This window comes from Siphateles boraxobius, unplaced genomic scaffold, assembly GCF_051911475.1.
Source record: "Siphateles boraxobius isolate OS27281-9 unplaced genomic scaffold, OSU_SipBor_1 66, whole genome shotgun sequence".
In the NCBI taxonomy this organism is placed as follows: Eukaryota; Metazoa; Chordata; class Actinopteri; order Cypriniformes; family Leuciscidae; genus Siphateles; species Siphateles boraxobius.
Window position 1 is genome coordinate 27,764,765 of NW_027509193.1, and position 17,534 is coordinate 27,782,298.

Below are 17,534 nucleotides of genomic sequence, written 5' to 3' on the forward strand. Positions count from 1 at the left end.
CGCAATAACATATAGTTTTACTGAATAATTAAAGAAACATAATTTCTTAATTTATCCTTGTAAAGAAATCTCATTGCTGAACTGGCTCTGCTGTCTCAGACCATGACATATTTTCTTGTCGGCCACCTTAACTTTTGTTGGTTGCAATTCGTAACCTCACCACTAGATGCCGCTAAAAATCACACACTGCACCTTTAACCTTCACAAGGTCCCAACACAGAAATTCAGCGACCCACTGGACCAACTGACTTTCGACCAATTGCACTAACATCGCTGGTCATGAAGTGCTTTGAGCGTCTAGTGAAGAGGTGCATTGTATCTGAATCTCAGCACCTCATGGACCCCTTGCAATTTGCCTATCAGGCCTCCAGGGGAGTTGAAGATGCCATTGTGACACTTTTGCACTTATTGCACACTCACTTTGAGAAACCAAAGACCCAAGCCAAGATTTTATTTGTGGACTTTTCCTCTGCTTTTAATACTATTCAGCCCAGTATCTTGGCAGATAGATTGGTCTCAGAATTTTCACTTGAAACTAGCTTGATTTTATGGATTGTTGATTTTCTTAGCAGCAACTCATGACAGGAACTTCTTGCACCAGCACTTTCCCAAACAGGCATCTTATTAGTATGCAGATGATACTGCCTTGATAAGCCTACTATATGATGATGAGGAGGAGCATGGGCCAGCTCTTGACTATTTCCTAAAGTGGTGTAAGAAGTCAAGCCTGCTTCTAAAAAATCAGTTACAAATTACAAATATCTTGGCATTGTGATCGACCATAAGCTTAAATAGGATCTGTGGTCTGACCTCATAAGCACAAAGACACAACAAAGAATGTACTTTTTAAAGAAATCTTTTAATGTCCACAACCAAATGCTTCAGATGTTTTATTGTTCTTTTATTGAAAGTGTCTTGGCCTTTGCATCATTTGCTGGTTTGGTAATGCTACTGAGGCACAGAAAAAGTCTGTAAGAAAAACAGTAACAACGGGCAGTAAACTATTAGGGATCAAGTTATCAAGTATGGAATTTATTTATTGGGAAAGAATAATAAACAAGGCAAAAACCAATGTGGGAGACAAGACGCACCCCCTTGCCTCTTCATTTGAACTGCTGCCATCTGGGCGACGATATTGCCTCAATCTATTTACCAAAAATAGATCTAAATCTTCATTTGTGCCTCAAGCAATTAAGTTTTTAAACATGTAAGCCAAATAGGCAGGATGCTCAGCTGGTCTGGTATGCCTCATTTAATCGGTAGTAAGGTGCGGGGTATGGGAAATTATGTGTTAAGTGTATTAGTGCGTGTTTACCAGTATGTTTGAAGGTTCTCTCTGTGGTGTATGATGTAATGCCTACTTTATTGTCCTGCAAACAAATGTTCCTACGGGGACAAATAAAGAGATTGATTGATTGATTTTAATTGACTTCACCATAGTTGTTTTGCTTTAGAATTTTTCTAAAAAGCCATTAAAGGTGCTATAGGTAAGAATTACCACGTATTCGTCGCTTTTTTGTTGTTAATATGTGCTTTTAACGAAAAAAAAAAAATACGAGACCAACGTCGACTTCGTTTGTGAACACCTGTAAACTGATTTTTATTTTAAGAACTTACTCGGGACGTTTTTGCAGGGAAAATCCCGTCACCATAGAGTGCCTGTCAGCCAACATTTTAGCTTTTCTATATAGTAAACCTACATATTCACACTCCATGTATCTCCAATAATGAGCATAATAATGTTGAAGTGATTTACTTTGACTACAGAGAGCAGCAGCACCTGGAGTTGCACGCAACCAGATACATCAGATGACTTGGAACTTGTAAGAGCTTCGCTGAGTCTCTTTTGCAGCGCTCACCCTCTGCTTTAAACAAATATCTGTTGGGATGTTCCCACCAAAAGGAGATTCATCATGTGATCATGTTATTCTTTTACAAAATAACAATTCAAAATGCATACATGTATACACAAATATATACACTTTTTTAATTGTAAAACTAGTAGCATCTTTCAGTCGCTATAGCCCCGCAAGCCACACACACACACACACACACACACACACACACACACACACACACACACACACACACACACACACACACACACACACACACACACACACACACACACACACACACACACACACACACACACACACACACACACACAATCTTCTCAGAATTTCTACTCTTCTCTAGCTTTCTTCCTAATCCAGTTGTCAAATAAAGCTGCATTGAGTATATAAAATATAGTTGGCTCCTCGACATTCTGTTCGTTAAAGTCGCTTTGGATAAAAAATTGTCTGCAAAATGCATAATGTAAAAGTGAATATCAGATTTAATTACACTTAATCTGCCCCAGATGCAATCAACTGCTTCTGTCTGTAAAGGTGTGAACCAAAAGGGGTCCATACAATTGGAACATCAAAGGGACATTGTTTCTCGGGAAATGCCAAACCTGTATATGTCTTGTGTATTGAAGCTGTTTTGTGTATTGTGGGGTCTGCATGAGGAGGTCCTAACAGTACGGTACTTATTGTTTGTGACACATTTGTCTAAACTAAAGCTATCCTGAGTAATACTATAGGGCAACTAGTGTGACAACTAGCCCCGGTCACCCCATACAGGCCAAAAACACTAATGTCATGACTGTAATTTGGCTATATATAAAAATTGTGAATATTGCGCATACTTTAATCCATTCATTTTTGAAAGTCAACTATGCAAATATAAAATACATATGTAGAAAATGGAAATCCTTTTAACAATATAAATTCAAACTAATATTCATCAAACATACAATACAAGCTCTGCAAGATTTTTTTTTTACCGAATAGGTCCTGACATTAGTAAATGTTGCAGGTGGGATGAACACATCCACAGAGGAAATCCGGCCACAGAGCGTACTTTTGGTTGAACGGTGCCCTTCTGAGGCATCTGGCCGCTTCCCTGTCACATCGGCAGAGGATTTTCGCACATCTGTCATTAAGCGCGTCTGCGTTGAAGACACATAAATGTAAATTGTCGGCTGTGTAAAATGGGTAGTTTGCATATAGAGTGAAGGAAACCATATTTTAACCATAAATTAAAACCATTACTTTTATGGCTCTTAAACAATGTACTGTAAATCTCATGAGTGTTGCCTATTGCACATTATGGTGTTTACTGCAAGAACAAGATCTTAAAATAACCTGTGGTTTGGTAAGTCTTTTTAGCATGAAGTGTACCGTCTGCTATAAACACTCCCTGTATTACTACTTCCTCAAGCTGAAGGAAAAGACCAAACAAAACATTATTTTCCACACCCAGTTTCCTCTTTACTGACTTGTTCTGTTTCTCATTTAGATCCCATCTTATAATGTAAAAAGTGATTCAACACTGTAAAAAGAAAAAGTTGCTGCCTTACATTTTCAAGTACAATCAACTTGGATGTTCAAGTCATTTCAACTTAAATTACAATAAACTGACTTTAAAAATGAGTTGAATCTTGTAAAAGTTGAAAATTGCTTCACTTTTTTGGTGAGTTAAAGCAGTGTAAAAACATATGTTGTCATAACTTATTGATCATATCATTTTTACAGTGTAAAATAATGTAAATATGGTGTAGCACATCATACCACAGTCAGCCTGCTTGTCATCGCACGTCCACTGATATCTGTCCGTTTTTGTTTGACAGCCCGCGAATTCTGCATCCCCATAACAGCAGTCATGCTTGTGACAACACCTAGAGAATAACACATGCCCTTGAGATTACCTTTAATGAAACGAAAAAGAGGACCAAGCCCAGTTCTGTCTGGTTTTGAATTGTTTCTTCATTATGTAATGTATAATTCAAGTAGACTTGCAGAAATACAACGTGATCTCATACACAGAGAGCCGCCGAGTATGTCGGCCAGATAAACCGCTGACTCTGTAAGATTAGATTAAACAATACCGCTGTGGAATGTGGTGCAATAATATTATCAGGTTTGTTTATTATTTTTCATCTCTCTGTATACTTCCGAAGAGCTCTTTCTCTGGGAGCAGCGAAATTGGTCTCTGCATCCTAAACTGAGGTTAAGGGAAACAGTTATTTTGTGTGTGGGAGAGCTGGGAGTATTCCTTTTTCCAGATGGAAAATGCCACAGAAATGGAAACGCTGTGACCAAGATGCATGGAGTTAATTTAAAAAAAGGTTGAGCAAATCGAACCATTGCATAGAGAAGTGCTTTGTTGCTGGCATTACACAAAACTGTACTGATATTTGTAGGTGTCTTACCAGTCTGCTCTGTCTCTGGGCCACCCCTGACCCCCAATACCGCAGTAACATCCGTACATCACATAGGATAAAGCGGATCGTCCCGTGCTGCACTTGATAACCCCAGCTAGTTCCAGTAGACCCCTTTTACTCCTCAGAGACCTCTGTGGCTGCAGGGAAGCCATACTGACTGAAAAGAGCAAAAGGGGGAATTTAGCCTGGCAGGTATTCATAATTTAACCAATTTTCTAGATCCCCACATTTCTTTTACATGTATTAATTTAGCAGACACTTTTATCCAATTACTTTACAAGACTTTTAACATATTATGCTGTATCATCTTAAAATATATTGCCATATTCTCGCATATAATGCTATTCGTTATGATACCATATCCAAAATATTTTACATTGATAGTAATTTATTATAAACTAACTAAGTGGTAAAAGTTTAAATTCATGTACTTTATTGTCTAGAGTTTCCCAAGGAAAGAATAGGGCCATTTTTCACCAATGCAGTGTCAGATTCCACCGATTAAGTGTTAGATTCCAGTTGTGTGGGATTTCTTAAGTCTAAATGACCAGTGTTTCGCTCTTAGTCATAAGAATATTTTTATATGATCTGAATTTTTACTTTGTTTTGTCCACTCTGCATAAATAAATCTTAAACTTATTCATACTTTGTATATCTTCAAAGTCATCTTTTTTAAAGTCATCAAAAAAACAAAAAAACATTTTTATGCATTTTAAAAATACAAAAAATACTTTCATGTTTTAAAAATAGCTATTAAATGCATTATAGCTATTAAATAGCTATTAAATGCAGTAAATGCATTTGCTCAGCTTTATTCTTAATAATATATAGAAATAAAAAGTATGTAGGCTAATATAAATTAATATAATATATCATTTTTCACTGATTTTAATAACAGCCTATATATTCATTAAAAAAAAAATTTGTGGACACATCAATGTTTTAGATTTGTGGAGTAAAAGTTATAGCTTTTAAAAATATCAAATTAGACCCTTGGCGTAAGATGGCCCACCAGAATTGCCAACTGGCATTTTTTTACTGTTATTGTTTTTAAATTGAATAATTATTGTAATTAATGGGGTTATTAAGTATTTCCATAAATGAGATGTACATTTCAGACATCTTTGCTTTCATTTAAACTTAGGTTACTTGAGTGAAATCATTCAATCAATTCAATTGAGTGTTGCTATTATGACATATCTTCAATTAAAATATGGGCAATTAAATATGTAAATATTCATATACTATAGCATGCCCATATTTTAATTCAAGAAAAGAGATTAATCTGAAAGGTAAAATTATTCTATCACTTAGCCTATAGGCTAAGCGATAGAATAATTTTACCTTTCAGATTAATCTCTTTTACTAGGATTCTTCTTTGTCTGTCATTGGTTATTAGATTATTAATCTAAATTGTCAAAATTCAATTTTATATAGATTGGTTGATTTAGTATTCCACATTAACAACACTTAAAAAAAAAGTTTAATAAGATATAACAACTAAATAAGCAAATGTTTCTATGCATCATCATCCTGCACATGCAAAACTTATTTCTAAATATGTTATAGATTAAAAGTATACGCACATTGTTTTTAAGGTGGTATCACACTCACTCACTCTCTCTCTCACACACACACACACACACACACACACACACACACACACACACACACACACACACACACACACACACACACACACACACACACACACACTACAGGTGTCCAGTGCCACCCTAATCTCATTCTTTAATAGCTAAATGACTAAATGTAGATTATATAAGAAGAAAGCAGCGTGGAAGGAATGGTTAAATGAGCTGTAAGGAGCCTCACCTGTAAAGAGCAGGAATGTGTGATACAGCGCAGTCATTGTGCTCACAGTAGGTAATAGTCCAGTCTCTGTTCTTCAGTCTCGGATAAACAGACTTCCTCAGTGCTGGGCTTATTTTAGATGCTGAGTAATCTCAGGACATCACTCCTACTGTAATCCTCACACTGTCTCTCTCTCTCTCTCTCTCTCTCTCTCTCTCTCTGCTGGAGGCTGATGTTTCCTCAGGGTTAAAATTAAGTCGAAAGTTAAAGTCTGAGACTGTTGGATAATGTGCCCCCTCTGTCTGATGACTGGTTGGGTGTTTAGCTCAGTCGGGACCGCCCTATGATGGCTGGAATGCTTTTCCATACAAACAGCTTGAGCTGGATGAGCTGCCAACTGGAATCATGATCGAACACACCAGCAGCAGCACGAGGCTGTATTTACTTTCTACATCTGTAAACAATCTATTCATAAGCTGATTCAGGCCACAAGTCTGGATAAATGAAACAATTTTTAACTCTTTAACTCAACTTAATTTTGCACATTGTGTAGTTTAGTAGTAGTACGACTATGCAATGGAATATTCTGATTGGTCAGTGGTAACAATATATTAGGGCAGTGGTTCTCATCTCCAGTCCTCGGGACCCGCTGCTCTGCACATTTTGTATGTCTCTCTTATCTGACACACTCAGTGTGATCTGGGGATCTGAATCAGGTGTGTTAAATAAGGAGACATAAAAAATGTGCAGAGCAGTGGGTCCCGAGGACTGGAGTTGAGAAGCACTGTATTAGGGTGAATGCAGGTATGGGCCACTTTTTTGTTAAACGTGAAATTTAGATACCTAGATGTTTTTTTTCTTTTCTTTAATACCTTTTTTTTTTTTACTTTAAGGTCCAGCTATAATATTTCAATTTGAATACATTTGAAATAATGTGTTATTTGCAAGGTACATATAACAATAAACATTTTGAGATCATGCACTCCAGACAAATTTCTTTTCAGGTAAAGTGGGCCGTCCCTGATTCATCAAAAAATATCCTGTATCATATACAAATATATATATATAAAAATATCATATCAACAAATAGGCTCACAAATTTTCAATTGGGAACATTGAAACCATATTGTAAAACTTTTTTTTTCTGTCAGTTTTCTCTGAACACTTTTAATTTAATTAAAATTAACTTAAATTGTTTCCATATTTTAAAGTGTCATATTCTGCCTTACATTTTGCTCCTCTCATCCTTTCTTTACTCCACAGATTGAACATAATTCCTCTTCTTATTTTCTGCTCTTTCTTTCCTTTCTTGAATTTCCTAACGGCACACTCATAAATAAAGTAGATTATACATGTCAACTATAAAATAACCAGTGAATGTCAATTTATTTAATGATTTTATAGTATAATTACTGAAGGTTAAAGATCAACCACTTCACCTGAATCCAACTGGCTCACTTTATCAAACACATCCAGCAAAAGTGAGGAAAACTAACACATTTTTAAACATTTGATTATTTGCATTGATTCTATGTTAACTGTAGTAACACACAAACCAGGAACTGTAACAATACTATCCGTTTACATTTAGTGAGCAACCTTATCATTTAAAAAATAAAATCTTATGTCAGAAGGTTTTCTACCTTTAACCATGTGGCCACACCCACCAGTGACATATTGCATCAACCAAACCTATTTTATCATTTAAAGAAATAGTGTCTCTATAATTAAAAACTGTCATGCTCTGAAAGTGAAAACCAACCCATTAAGCACAGTACAATCAAACTTAAACGGCCCACTTTCCCTGTATTTACCCTAACTGACTGCATGAAGACTATTTCCAACATTACGTTCTGTCTTATCTGTCATCATCCACTCTTTCTTCTCACAAAATAATTTAAATCCAATTAAATAATTCAAATTTATATTCCATGTCCGTGCATTTATTTATTTATGAGTAGCCAAATTAATAAATTAGCACGTATTATAGTAAATTGAATAGGTCTGCCTTTATTAATCTAGGCTTGTTTTCTTTCCTTTCTTTCGTTTTTAAACATTATCCCTATTTCCTACTTGCATTTCCTTACGTAGCTAGTCTTCATTCGCCTATTTGGCGCTGCACATTTTAAAATATTGAGAACGTTCTGTCTGTGTTATCGTAGTAGCCTACCACGTGCAAAGAAGACAACATTGTTTTTCAACGCGTAATTAAGTTATTTCCTGTAAATGTGGTCATGTAAATAACATAGTTAATTTATAGCAGATTAAACAAATGTTCAAAATACCATCTTTCTAGTTAGCATGTCATAGGTATGTTTGAAAATGAACGCAGGTGGAGAATAGATATCACGCCGGCTGGTTTCTAGTGTGTCCGAAAGAGGGCGCTGTAACCAACTTCAACTACTAACCGAAAAAGTGAACAAGACGTCATGAAGATCACGTTGCCCAAAGAAGAGGCAGGATTGACGAACACATGAAAACATCAATGTTTGTATGGAACAGTCACTTTCCCGCTGGTCATTTGTCTACTTAAGGTGAGTGTTGTTAAAGTAGTAATAAATAGGTTTGTTCTCCTACATACATATGCTTGGGCGGCCGCTGTTCAGTCGAGTGAGTGGGCAGAGGTGCGCGGTAAAATGCTATCATGCTAGTTTACCTAGCGACTCTTCACACAAGAGTTTGAACGACCAACCGTTTGGCTAGCCGATAAGATCTGCGCGTTCCTGACTTTACGGGAAAATCAGGTCAGAGCGTCGGTGCCCGTTTTACAGCAAAAATACCCATTGGAATTTTCAGGCTGTGAAAAAATGTGTTCATACAATGGCTGTGTTTCAATACCGAATGCGCTGCCTACCTAGACTGTACATTTGGACGTCGAAGGCGCGTTCGAAGAAACCTTTATGGTCCACGGTGAAGTTAGGCGGCTCAATTGGCTTTGAGACACAGCCAGCGTTTCTTTATTGCGAGAGCTTTGTACTTGAGACTTTTTATGACCTAACGTTATGTGAGAAGTTTCAATGTGGTCAAATCAACCAATATCAGACTCCACTTTTCTGTGAATCCCCGTTGTCTTCCGCCAAGGGGGTAAGATTAAAGAAGTAACGTTACGTTATGTTGTAACGTTTAACGTTACTGAATTCCTTGCTGGTTTTTCTTGAGTAGGGTGTTTTGAATGAATCCGTTGTCAAAACCGAGTCAACAATGGTTAATAAATGCCTTCTAAAGCAAAGCGATGAGTTTTAGTTAAAAAAAATCCATATTTAATATGATATATTTCAATGCATGATTATAATAAAAATCTGCCTTAAATCAATGTATGTGTGTAATCTGTTGACCATAGTCGAGTACTACATGCGTAAGGGAAGATGTCAGCCACATGCCAGGACCGAAGCAGCCGGTGGCAGGACATTCAGAAAGGCCTACAATTCATTCAGTAAGTGTTCTGCTATTAGTAACTATTAGTATAAATCTGTGAACGTCAGAGAGCTTTGATCATGAAGAAAAAGACAGTTTTTGTTATGGAGGAAAAGCGAGATAAATAGTTAGAGAGAGACTTCATCCACTGATGATTATTTCTGTCCTTCGAAAAGAATTTGGTTTGCAGTTCAAACAATTTATGGAATGCAAATTACACACAGCTTTATAACACCTAACCCTCACTGATTCATAATGACATGTTTTTTTTTCTCAGCAAATCTGTCATTGCTCATGTTCCTTGCACCTGTGTTTTCATAGTCTCTGTTTTCTATATCTTCTGCTTAATTGTAGATCTACCCTGCCTTTTCCTGGTTCTCAGGAGCAGTATGAGGTATGTGTCTCTCATTCACAGCCAATCCAGCACTGATTGCAGTTGTGCATTAGATGTTTATATTAAGCATCGATTCATTCCTTTAGGTATTCATTCAGAGTTTGGTGAGGAATCTGTATGGCGAGGCAAATGATGTGTTCCTTGAAGGCGAATGGGCACGATCTGTTGAATTATACACTGAGGCCTTAAACATAGCAGAGTATGCCGAATCAGAGGACATCCTCATCCCTCAAGAGTTAAAGGAGAAGCTTCATGCGAACCGTGCTGCGTCCTACTTGAACATTGTAAGAATATGCGTTCGCTTGCATGTATACAGATATACAGCTTTATTTAGAAAGGATACATTAACTTGTTTGATAGTGACCGCAGTCATTTATGAAGTTACAAACGATTTCGGTTTCATATAAAATCTGTTCTATTGAACTTCCTGGTTATAAAAGCATCATGGGCAAAACTCTCACGGTTTCCACAAAAATCGTTTTGAATGAATGATTCAATGACTCGCTCATAAACCCTTCACTTGATTCATTACTGGAAGAATCAGCATTTTTGTAGGCATCTTTTGAATCAATAGCCCCTTGCACACAGCGCGTTGATCCCGGGAAATTGTCAGAACACCTTCTGTGTGAACGCAAACACGACCCGGGATCGATGCCGGGTTGGGGACCTAGTAACATTTCCATGTTCAGTCCCGGGGCGCTGTGTGAACAAAAGCCGCAATCAATGCCGGGTCGTAATGATGGCGCAGAAGCCAGGATCGTTCGCCAGCGTGAAACGGTATGTAATGCGCTAGTTTAAAAAAAACGCACAAGAAATCGCAGCTCATAAGCAAACTATAGACGCTGCTGAGACATTACATGTCATATTGATGTCACGTGTCTTTACGGATTTTTACGGGTTGTGTGTCAACGCACTGCAGTCTCTGATTCCGGAAAATCATTGGCAGTGTGAATGAACCAAAATCAAACGAACCCGGGTCAAATCCCAAGTCACTTTATCCGTGTATTTTCCGGAATCTCTGTGTGAAAGGGGCTTATGATTCAATGGCAAATAAATTTTTTAAGTCTCTTGTCGAGTTTAACGACATAATTGTACAAATGTAACTGATACATTCTTTATTTAAATGCATCAAGTTACTTTCAAAAGGTGATTTAGTCTATTTGGATTGTTATTATAGACATCAGTGTTTATATCCTGTGTTTTTTTTGTAAAGCTGTTTCATACCTATACATGATAACGACATTCTTGATCAGCGGCAGGGCAACGCAGATTTGAATGTTTGCTTGTTAAAGATCTAATAGATATAGCTGATTCGTTGGCATTTCGAAGTAAGATTGCAGGATGTTTGATTGGAGATCGCAATATTTTAATGATGAATCATGCAGCTCTATTTCATTAGTGTATATAATAGTAAAATGTTTTGAATGGTAGAATACAAACAGTGTATTATTTCCATTAGTGTTTGACTGCTTCTTATGCTGCAAAGTTAATTGTCCCAGTAGGTTTTTTATTGACTGTAATGTGTTTGTGGTTGATGCAGGGACTGCACGATCAAGCTCTAGAGGACTCTGAAAAAGCTCTTCAACTCAATGAAAGCAACTACAAAGCACTTTACCGGAAAGCTCGATGTCTGAAAGAAATGGGAAGACATCAAGAGGCTTACGAGGCGGTTGCTAAATGCTCCATGGCAGTGCCTCAGGTCAGAGCACTTTACATTGAGGTTTTAATCAAGTAGTTTTTATATTACTTGGTTCCTCATGTTTCATTTGCTTTACAGGATACTCATGTGATTGAAATGACCCAAGAGCTTGCCAAAATGTTGGGATTGAAAATCCGTAAGGCTTATGTTAGACTCAAGGTAAAATATTGTTTTTTTTCTGAATGCAGTGGAGGAAATAGGAACCAAAATAATCTGGGGAGTGTCTCCGTTCTAGCTAATTATCGTGAGAAAAATTAATACTGTAAATATTTGGCCCTGACCAGTCTTTTTTTCTTTCTTTTGTTTTTAAATCAGCCCGCCTTAAATGTTTTGCCTGGTGCAAGTCTATCTGGTACGGTTAATGATAAGGTAAGATGCTGAATGTGTATGTGTGTTTTTAAAATCATAAATTTCAGCAACCCTACTGAGCTGCTTTGTTTCCTAACAGCATTCTCAAAGCTCTGACTCTGTGGAGGATATTGAAATGGGTAAGTCAGTGCATGTCATATACTGCCATTAAAAATTTTGGGGTCAGTGAAATTTGTTTGTTAAAGAAGTTAATACTTTTATTCAGCAAGGATGCATTAAATTGATAAAGTGACAGGCTTTATAGTGTATCAAAAGATTTTAGTTTAAAATAATGCTGCTCTTTTGAACTTACTGTTCATCATACTGTTCTTTTTTTTTTAAATCACTGTTTCCACAAAAGTGTGGAAAAAAAGCAACATATAAAAAAGTACCATCATAGGAATAGGTATATGAATAACATTTATTTTAATTTGTTATAATGTTCTTCAAAAAATATCACTGTTGCATATTTGATTAAATAAATGCAGTCTTGGTGAGCAAAAATGACTTATTTCAAAAACATCTTACAAACACCAAACAGAAGTATATATCATACATTTTTGAATCGGTTGCATTCAGCTCGTCCTTGTCTCCATAGAAGTGGGCCAGTCTGTGCAGGGTATGGATGGCCCCGTACCAGTCAGCATGCCAGTGTGTTCTGCTGTAAATGAGAAGGAAGAAGTCGAGTCTAAGCCTCTCGTCGGTGTCATCTCACCACCGCTAGTCCCAGTTGAGACCCATCACCCAGAGCCTGTTCCCATGCCTTTACATATGCCTCTGGTTAATGGAACCAGGCCCGATGACTCTTATGTATTACCAGACACCCGCTTGGACTATGATACAGATATTATTGGGGATGATCTGGATGAGCTATTGGACAGAGCAAGTCCTTCTAATTCTTTGGTAAGAGTAATGCATTTTTGCTCAACACAAGTTTTGAGTGCATGTGAGAAGTCATGTTGACGGTTGTCTTTTTCTCCCCACCCAGGATATTCCTACAGTGGACGGACCTATTCCTTTACCGACCAGTATTTCCGTCAGTAGTTCATTACAGAGTCCTTTACTCATGCATTCTCATCTGAGCCATCCGTTTTTGAGTATGGCTCCACAGTGTACAATAAATTTGCCCGCACCGTACCACAAGGCAATTTCTTCGTATTCTCTTGGTCTGGATACATTTTCCTCAGCGCTGGATTCATTGGATAGTTTGTCGATTTCAGATTCTCAGACAGGTGTGTTGCTCTGCTTTCTCAATTTAAAAAATTGCCATGGCTTTTTCTACAGCATAAAAGTACATTAGTAATACCTCACTCAAGATTTTATTAAGCTTTTGTGTGTCTTGAAAGAGGCGGTTGCTAACAAGTGTCTAAATAGGACTACAGGGATTATTGTCGCCACATCACACTGAGCTGGTGAACTCTTCTACTCACTAGTCTGCTTTTACAGCCTCATTGGGATTATTTAACTTAACTTAAACTTTCAAATTATTGACTTGAGATTGAAAGAGTTGTTGGAAGCTAAATCGTGCGATCGTGGTGTAGCTTGGTTAGTTTATAGTTTTTTACTTTAAGCCATTGTATTTAGATTTCAAAAAGTTGTTAATTTCTGAATATTTATGATGAACAAATGTGCAAGAATCAAGCTTTTGTTGCTCAGTTTATTTTCTGTAATCCAAAAGCCAGTGGGTAAATCCAGTTGACTGTCATTTGATGTTCACGTCCGGATTGGCCTAAAAAAATACATCATCACTGCAGCACTCCATAACAGTGGCATTATTACTGAGCTCATTTCCTGGTTTATTTGTGATGAAGACTGCGGGTCATTGTCACCCACTGAAACTTTAATAACACAAAATGGCGCTTTACTGGGATCTGCAATATTATTTATTAAAGTCCATAGTTAACCCCAATTTGGTGTACTGACAAGTGTTAATTTTGGACCCTGCTGTCAGTGTCTGCTGAAACCATTATTTCTTTGTTTGTTTTTACATATCATTTCTGATTTTCTTTTCCTGTATTTTTTTTTTTTAATCCTTATGGACCAGATAAAGTCTTTAGCCAGCATCCTTTTATGTCGGTAAGAGTTTTCAACATCTACATTCAATATTTTCCAGAATATGATTGATTGTCTTTGGTTAATCTCCATGATTTGCTCTTTCAGCTGGGCAATAGCGATATGACAGTGCCAACCATTCCACCCATTGGGATGGGTTTCAGTACATCCGATGGGACATTCGCGCAGGATTATCCACCGCAGTTAGACCTTGCCAAGAACCCACTTGCTGATACACATGATTTTAAACAGGCCTGTTCCTCATGCTACATTAAAACCGGTAAGCCTCAGTCATGCAGGAAGTGTTGCTAGGCAGCGTTTGCAGTGCTCAACCTTTTAAATAGGCAAACAATGACGTTTTGCATAAGGTTTTTTTTTATGACTGTATTCACAGGACCTGGAGTGCTGGATTATGCTTACCATTCAGAGGACCACAAATGCAAAAAAGATTTGCTTTTGGGTAGAAACAAACATGCAGAACTTCCAACGTGGAAGCTTATTCGCCCGAGACCCACTAAAAACCAGTACATGGGGCCTTATTATGTTTGCAAAGGTGCTTGCATTGTTCTCCTTTGTGGCCTTATGTGGCTTTATGTGGCCATTTTGCAGATTTTTTTTTTACTAACAATCCTCAAATTGTTCTTTATAGATGTGGCAATAGGACAAGAATGCCGGTATCTTGGCCACTGTACCTTTGCTTATTGCCAAGAAGAAATTGATGTGTGGACGCTAGAACGCAAAGGCTTCATCTGCAGGGATAATCTATGTGATCCTTACGGATATAGACCTAAGATCAATGTGACAGTGCCCAAAATCCTACAGGAGCACCATGGGATATTTATGTTCCTCTGTGAGGTAAAATGTGCCACGGCTTGCTCATTGTAGCTGTTATTATTGGCTAATCCATGATACACCTGAAAGTAAGCTGACTAAAATTAATTTAGTTTTTTTATGTTTGAGTTTGGCCGTTCTTGCTGGAGACATTTATTTTTTTCAGCAGCTGACTGACTGTCTTTTAACACACCTTTTCATTTCATCATTGAACTGGAATGACTGGTTTTCAAAAGAATTGATTTTTCGGTTTCAGTGTTTGTTTTTCATCATTGCTTAAATTGTTTAAACTTTGAAGGAGCTGTAAAAATAACATGTGTGACTTGGTCTGTAGGTGTGCTTTGATCACAAACCCAGAATAATCAGCAAAACCAATAAGGACAACCCCGGTCTATGCTCTCACCCAGTGACAAAGCATGCGTTTGAGGAAAAGAAGTAAGCAACTCTTCTTGTGAAGACATGTACAGACACTAAATGTGCAGATTCATGCTTTGCAGTGGATGCAGTTGGTCTGAAAATAATGAATGCATCTGATCAGGGCTAGGTGATATATTCAGTGTTTATATATTTAATATTATTTTGTTGGTGAAAATGAACCAACATTCTGTAACTTTTATTTGCCCATTTAAGCTTCCTGAGCTCTGTCCGTAGGTCAGCTTCACACCCACACCATGCCATGACACAGATTTAATTGTGTCTATGATTTAAACCTCAATAGAGTTCGAAAGTTTAATGAATTTTTTCAAACTTTCTCAGTGAATCAGCATGAGTCACAGATTCATCATAACTCCGAAAACCTAGTGTTTTGCATGCTTTAAAATGTTTTAGTAAAAACTTTTTAATATGGTTTTAATTTTTTATATATGATGAAAATAGCAACTGTTAAAATCACTATTGTAGTATAAATAATAAATACTTATATAATATAATACAAATTAATATAATATTAAAATAAAAATATCAATTGATTTATTTCTTTTCAATTGTTTTTTTACACAATTTTTAAACAATAGCTTTAGTGGTCATTATACAAAAACATTTTACCCAAAGATGCTGCAGTTGACCAATCAAACCGAAGTGTTCCAGAGAGCCAGGAAGTGATGACATTTTTGTTGTAGTCTTTATTGCCTGGCCCTAGGTGATATCTTTTATTACTTGTATAAAATTTTGACACTAATAACACACTTTTTTTATTATTATTTTTTTTTAGGTGCCTTGTACACTATTTAAGGGACAAAACCGTCAGGTACTCCAAAGTGCGTCCGTACATCCCTCTTTGCCAGATGGATCTGTGTAGGCATGAGGTACGATACGGCTGCCAGCGTGAGGATTCCTGCTTTTACGCCCACAGCCTCATCGAGCTCAAAGTATGGATGATGCAGAGTGAACGAGGTGAGCATCTACTTAAGTCTCATGAATTATCAGACATCGAGGTTGATGGAAAACTAACTGTTGTATTGTTTTGATCTGTTTCAGGTATCTCACATGAAGGTATTGTTCAGGAGTCACAGAAATATTGGAATATGGATGCTGCTCTACAAGCCCAGGTAGAATTTATACATGTTTACTAATAGAACGTATTTACCCATGTTTCTGCGAGTGATTTCTTATATTGTGTTTGTGGCAATTCCGTTAGGAGCTCCCACCAGCCTTGCGCAGATTTGGGCCAGTTAACCTGAAGATGCAGTTTGTATGTGCTCAGTGTTGGAGGAACGGCCAAGTCAGCGAGCCGGACAAAAACAAGAAGTACTGCAGTGCTAAGGCCAGGCATCCGTGAGTCCTGAGTCCAAAAATGGAAATTCTGTCATCATTTAGTTGAATTTTGTTTCAAACCCACTCAACTTTCTTTTGTGAAACATAAAAGGAGAAATCTTTAATAGTGGCAGAAGAACATGAATCACCATACACTTTCATTTCATGTGAAAAAATAGCTTGTACATCCTTTAACACATTTCCTGTCTCAAATCCCTTAAAGGTACAATATGCAGGATTTTTCGCCACCAGGGGTCGCTAACCTCTTACAATGACAAAGGCGTATATTGATGACGTATATTCCACATTAAGCTGAATTATGGATCTTGTCATCAAGCTGATGGATCTTTTATGGATGAGTGAATACATTGATGTTTTTAACATGACTGTGGTATGAAGCAGGGCGCGATTGCTAGACGTATACCAGCGCCACACGCCACGCGAGTCCCACGGATATAAAAGAATAAGGACATTTCATTCTACCGAACTACACGCAAGTGCTGAATTAATACTCACACAGGTCAGTTTATTAGACTAATTAAACTTGAGGTAACGCAGCGCTGTTTCACTTGCTCTAACAGTTACACTATCACACTAAACGGCATTTGAGTGTGTTGAATGTTGTTAGTTAGGTTGTGTGTTGGCTGTATGAGACTAATGGCTCGTTTCCACTGAGCAGTACGGTACGGTACAGTACGGTTCGGGTCGGGTCAGTAAACCATGATCCGGCTAGCGTTTCCACCGCCAACAGTACCCTACTTGATAGGCGTGGTGTTTGCAGGAAAGAAGCGATCAACGTCATTTTCGCGCGAAGAAGAAAGCGACAAAGTAAACACTAATGGATGGCATACAGCAGATCTTGTCCTTGCTTCTCGGCATGTTTGTCACAAGAAGACAAGCGCCGACATTAGGCATTTCTCAATAACAAGTACGCAAAGTTCTCAGCAGAACGACTCCCGAGG

The 17,534-nt window shown here is 37.5% G+C and overlaps 2 protein-coding genes across 4 annotated transcripts in view; one reads left to right on the forward strand and one right to left on the reverse strand.

The window, feature by feature from the left end:
• Positions 1-840: 840 nt before the first annotated feature.
• pla2g10 (phospholipase A2 group X) lies at positions 841-6,430 on the reverse strand. Of its 3 annotated transcripts, XR_013196841.1 has the most exons (6): positions 6,104-6,270; positions 4,259-4,427; positions 3,618-3,724; positions 2,831-2,995; positions 1,070-1,145; positions 841-969 (listed from the first exon to the last, which is right to left on the reverse strand). XR_013196841.1 is itself a non-coding variant. In XM_077213396.1 (4 exons), exons 1-4 carry the CDS (start codon positions 6,138-6,140, stop codon positions 2,847-2,849), a joined length of 462 nt encoding a protein of 153 aa, XP_077069511.1. In that variant the 5' UTR covers positions 6,141-6,430; the 3' UTR covers positions 841-2,846. The 3 variants fall into 3 exon arrangements, 1 of the variants encoding a protein (XP_077069511.1); XR_013196842.1 differs by lacking the exons at positions 841-969; positions 1,070-1,145 and adding an exon at positions 3,192-3,267 and having other exon boundaries at positions 2,963-2,995; XM_077213396.1 differs by having other exon boundaries at positions 841-2,995; positions 6,104-6,430.
• Positions 6,431-8,468: 2,038 nt separating this feature from the next.
• The window catches only part of zc3h7a (zinc finger CCCH-type containing 7A), a 30,584-nt gene continuing 21,518 nt past the window's right edge, over positions 8,469-17,534 (forward strand). The window contains exons 1-18 of the mRNA XM_077213363.1: positions 8,469-8,616; positions 9,423-9,515; positions 9,851-9,890; positions 9,977-10,174; positions 11,431-11,589; positions 11,668-11,748; positions 11,905-11,958; positions 12,038-12,077; positions 12,536-12,840; positions 12,926-13,169; positions 13,982-14,013; positions 14,098-14,269; positions 14,384-14,542; positions 14,639-14,844; positions 15,155-15,255; positions 16,031-16,212; positions 16,297-16,367; positions 16,457-16,593. Coding sequence (XP_077069478.1) covers positions 9,448-9,515; positions 9,851-9,890; positions 9,977-10,174; positions 11,431-11,589; positions 11,668-11,748; positions 11,905-11,958; positions 12,038-12,077; positions 12,536-12,840; positions 12,926-13,169; positions 13,982-14,013; positions 14,098-14,269; positions 14,384-14,542; positions 14,639-14,844; positions 15,155-15,255; positions 16,031-16,212; positions 16,297-16,367; positions 16,457-16,593 — 2,249 coding nt within the window. The 5' untranslated portion in view covers positions 8,469-8,616; positions 9,423-9,447. The remainder of the gene's footprint in view (positions 8,617-9,422; positions 9,516-9,850; positions 9,891-9,976; positions 10,175-11,430; positions 11,590-11,667; positions 11,749-11,904; positions 11,959-12,037; positions 12,078-12,535; positions 12,841-12,925; positions 13,170-13,981; positions 14,014-14,097; positions 14,270-14,383; positions 14,543-14,638; positions 14,845-15,154; positions 15,256-16,030; positions 16,213-16,296; positions 16,368-16,456; positions 16,594-17,534) is intronic.

Excerpts from the sequence above, each read along its gene's own strand:
- pla2g10 (XM_077213396.1), bottom strand. The coding sequence starts at position 6,140 with ATGACTGCGCTGTATCACACATTCCTGCTCTTTACAG. Across the intron at positions 4,428-6,103 it reads CACATTCCTGCTCTTTACAG|TCAGTATGGCTTCCCTGCAG; the intron begins GTGAGGCTCCTT and ends TGCTCTTTTCAG. Across the intron at positions 2,996-3,617 it reads TGACAAGCAGGCTGACTGTG|ACGCGCTTAATGACAGATGT; the intron begins GTATGATGTGCT and ends TCTTCAACGCAG.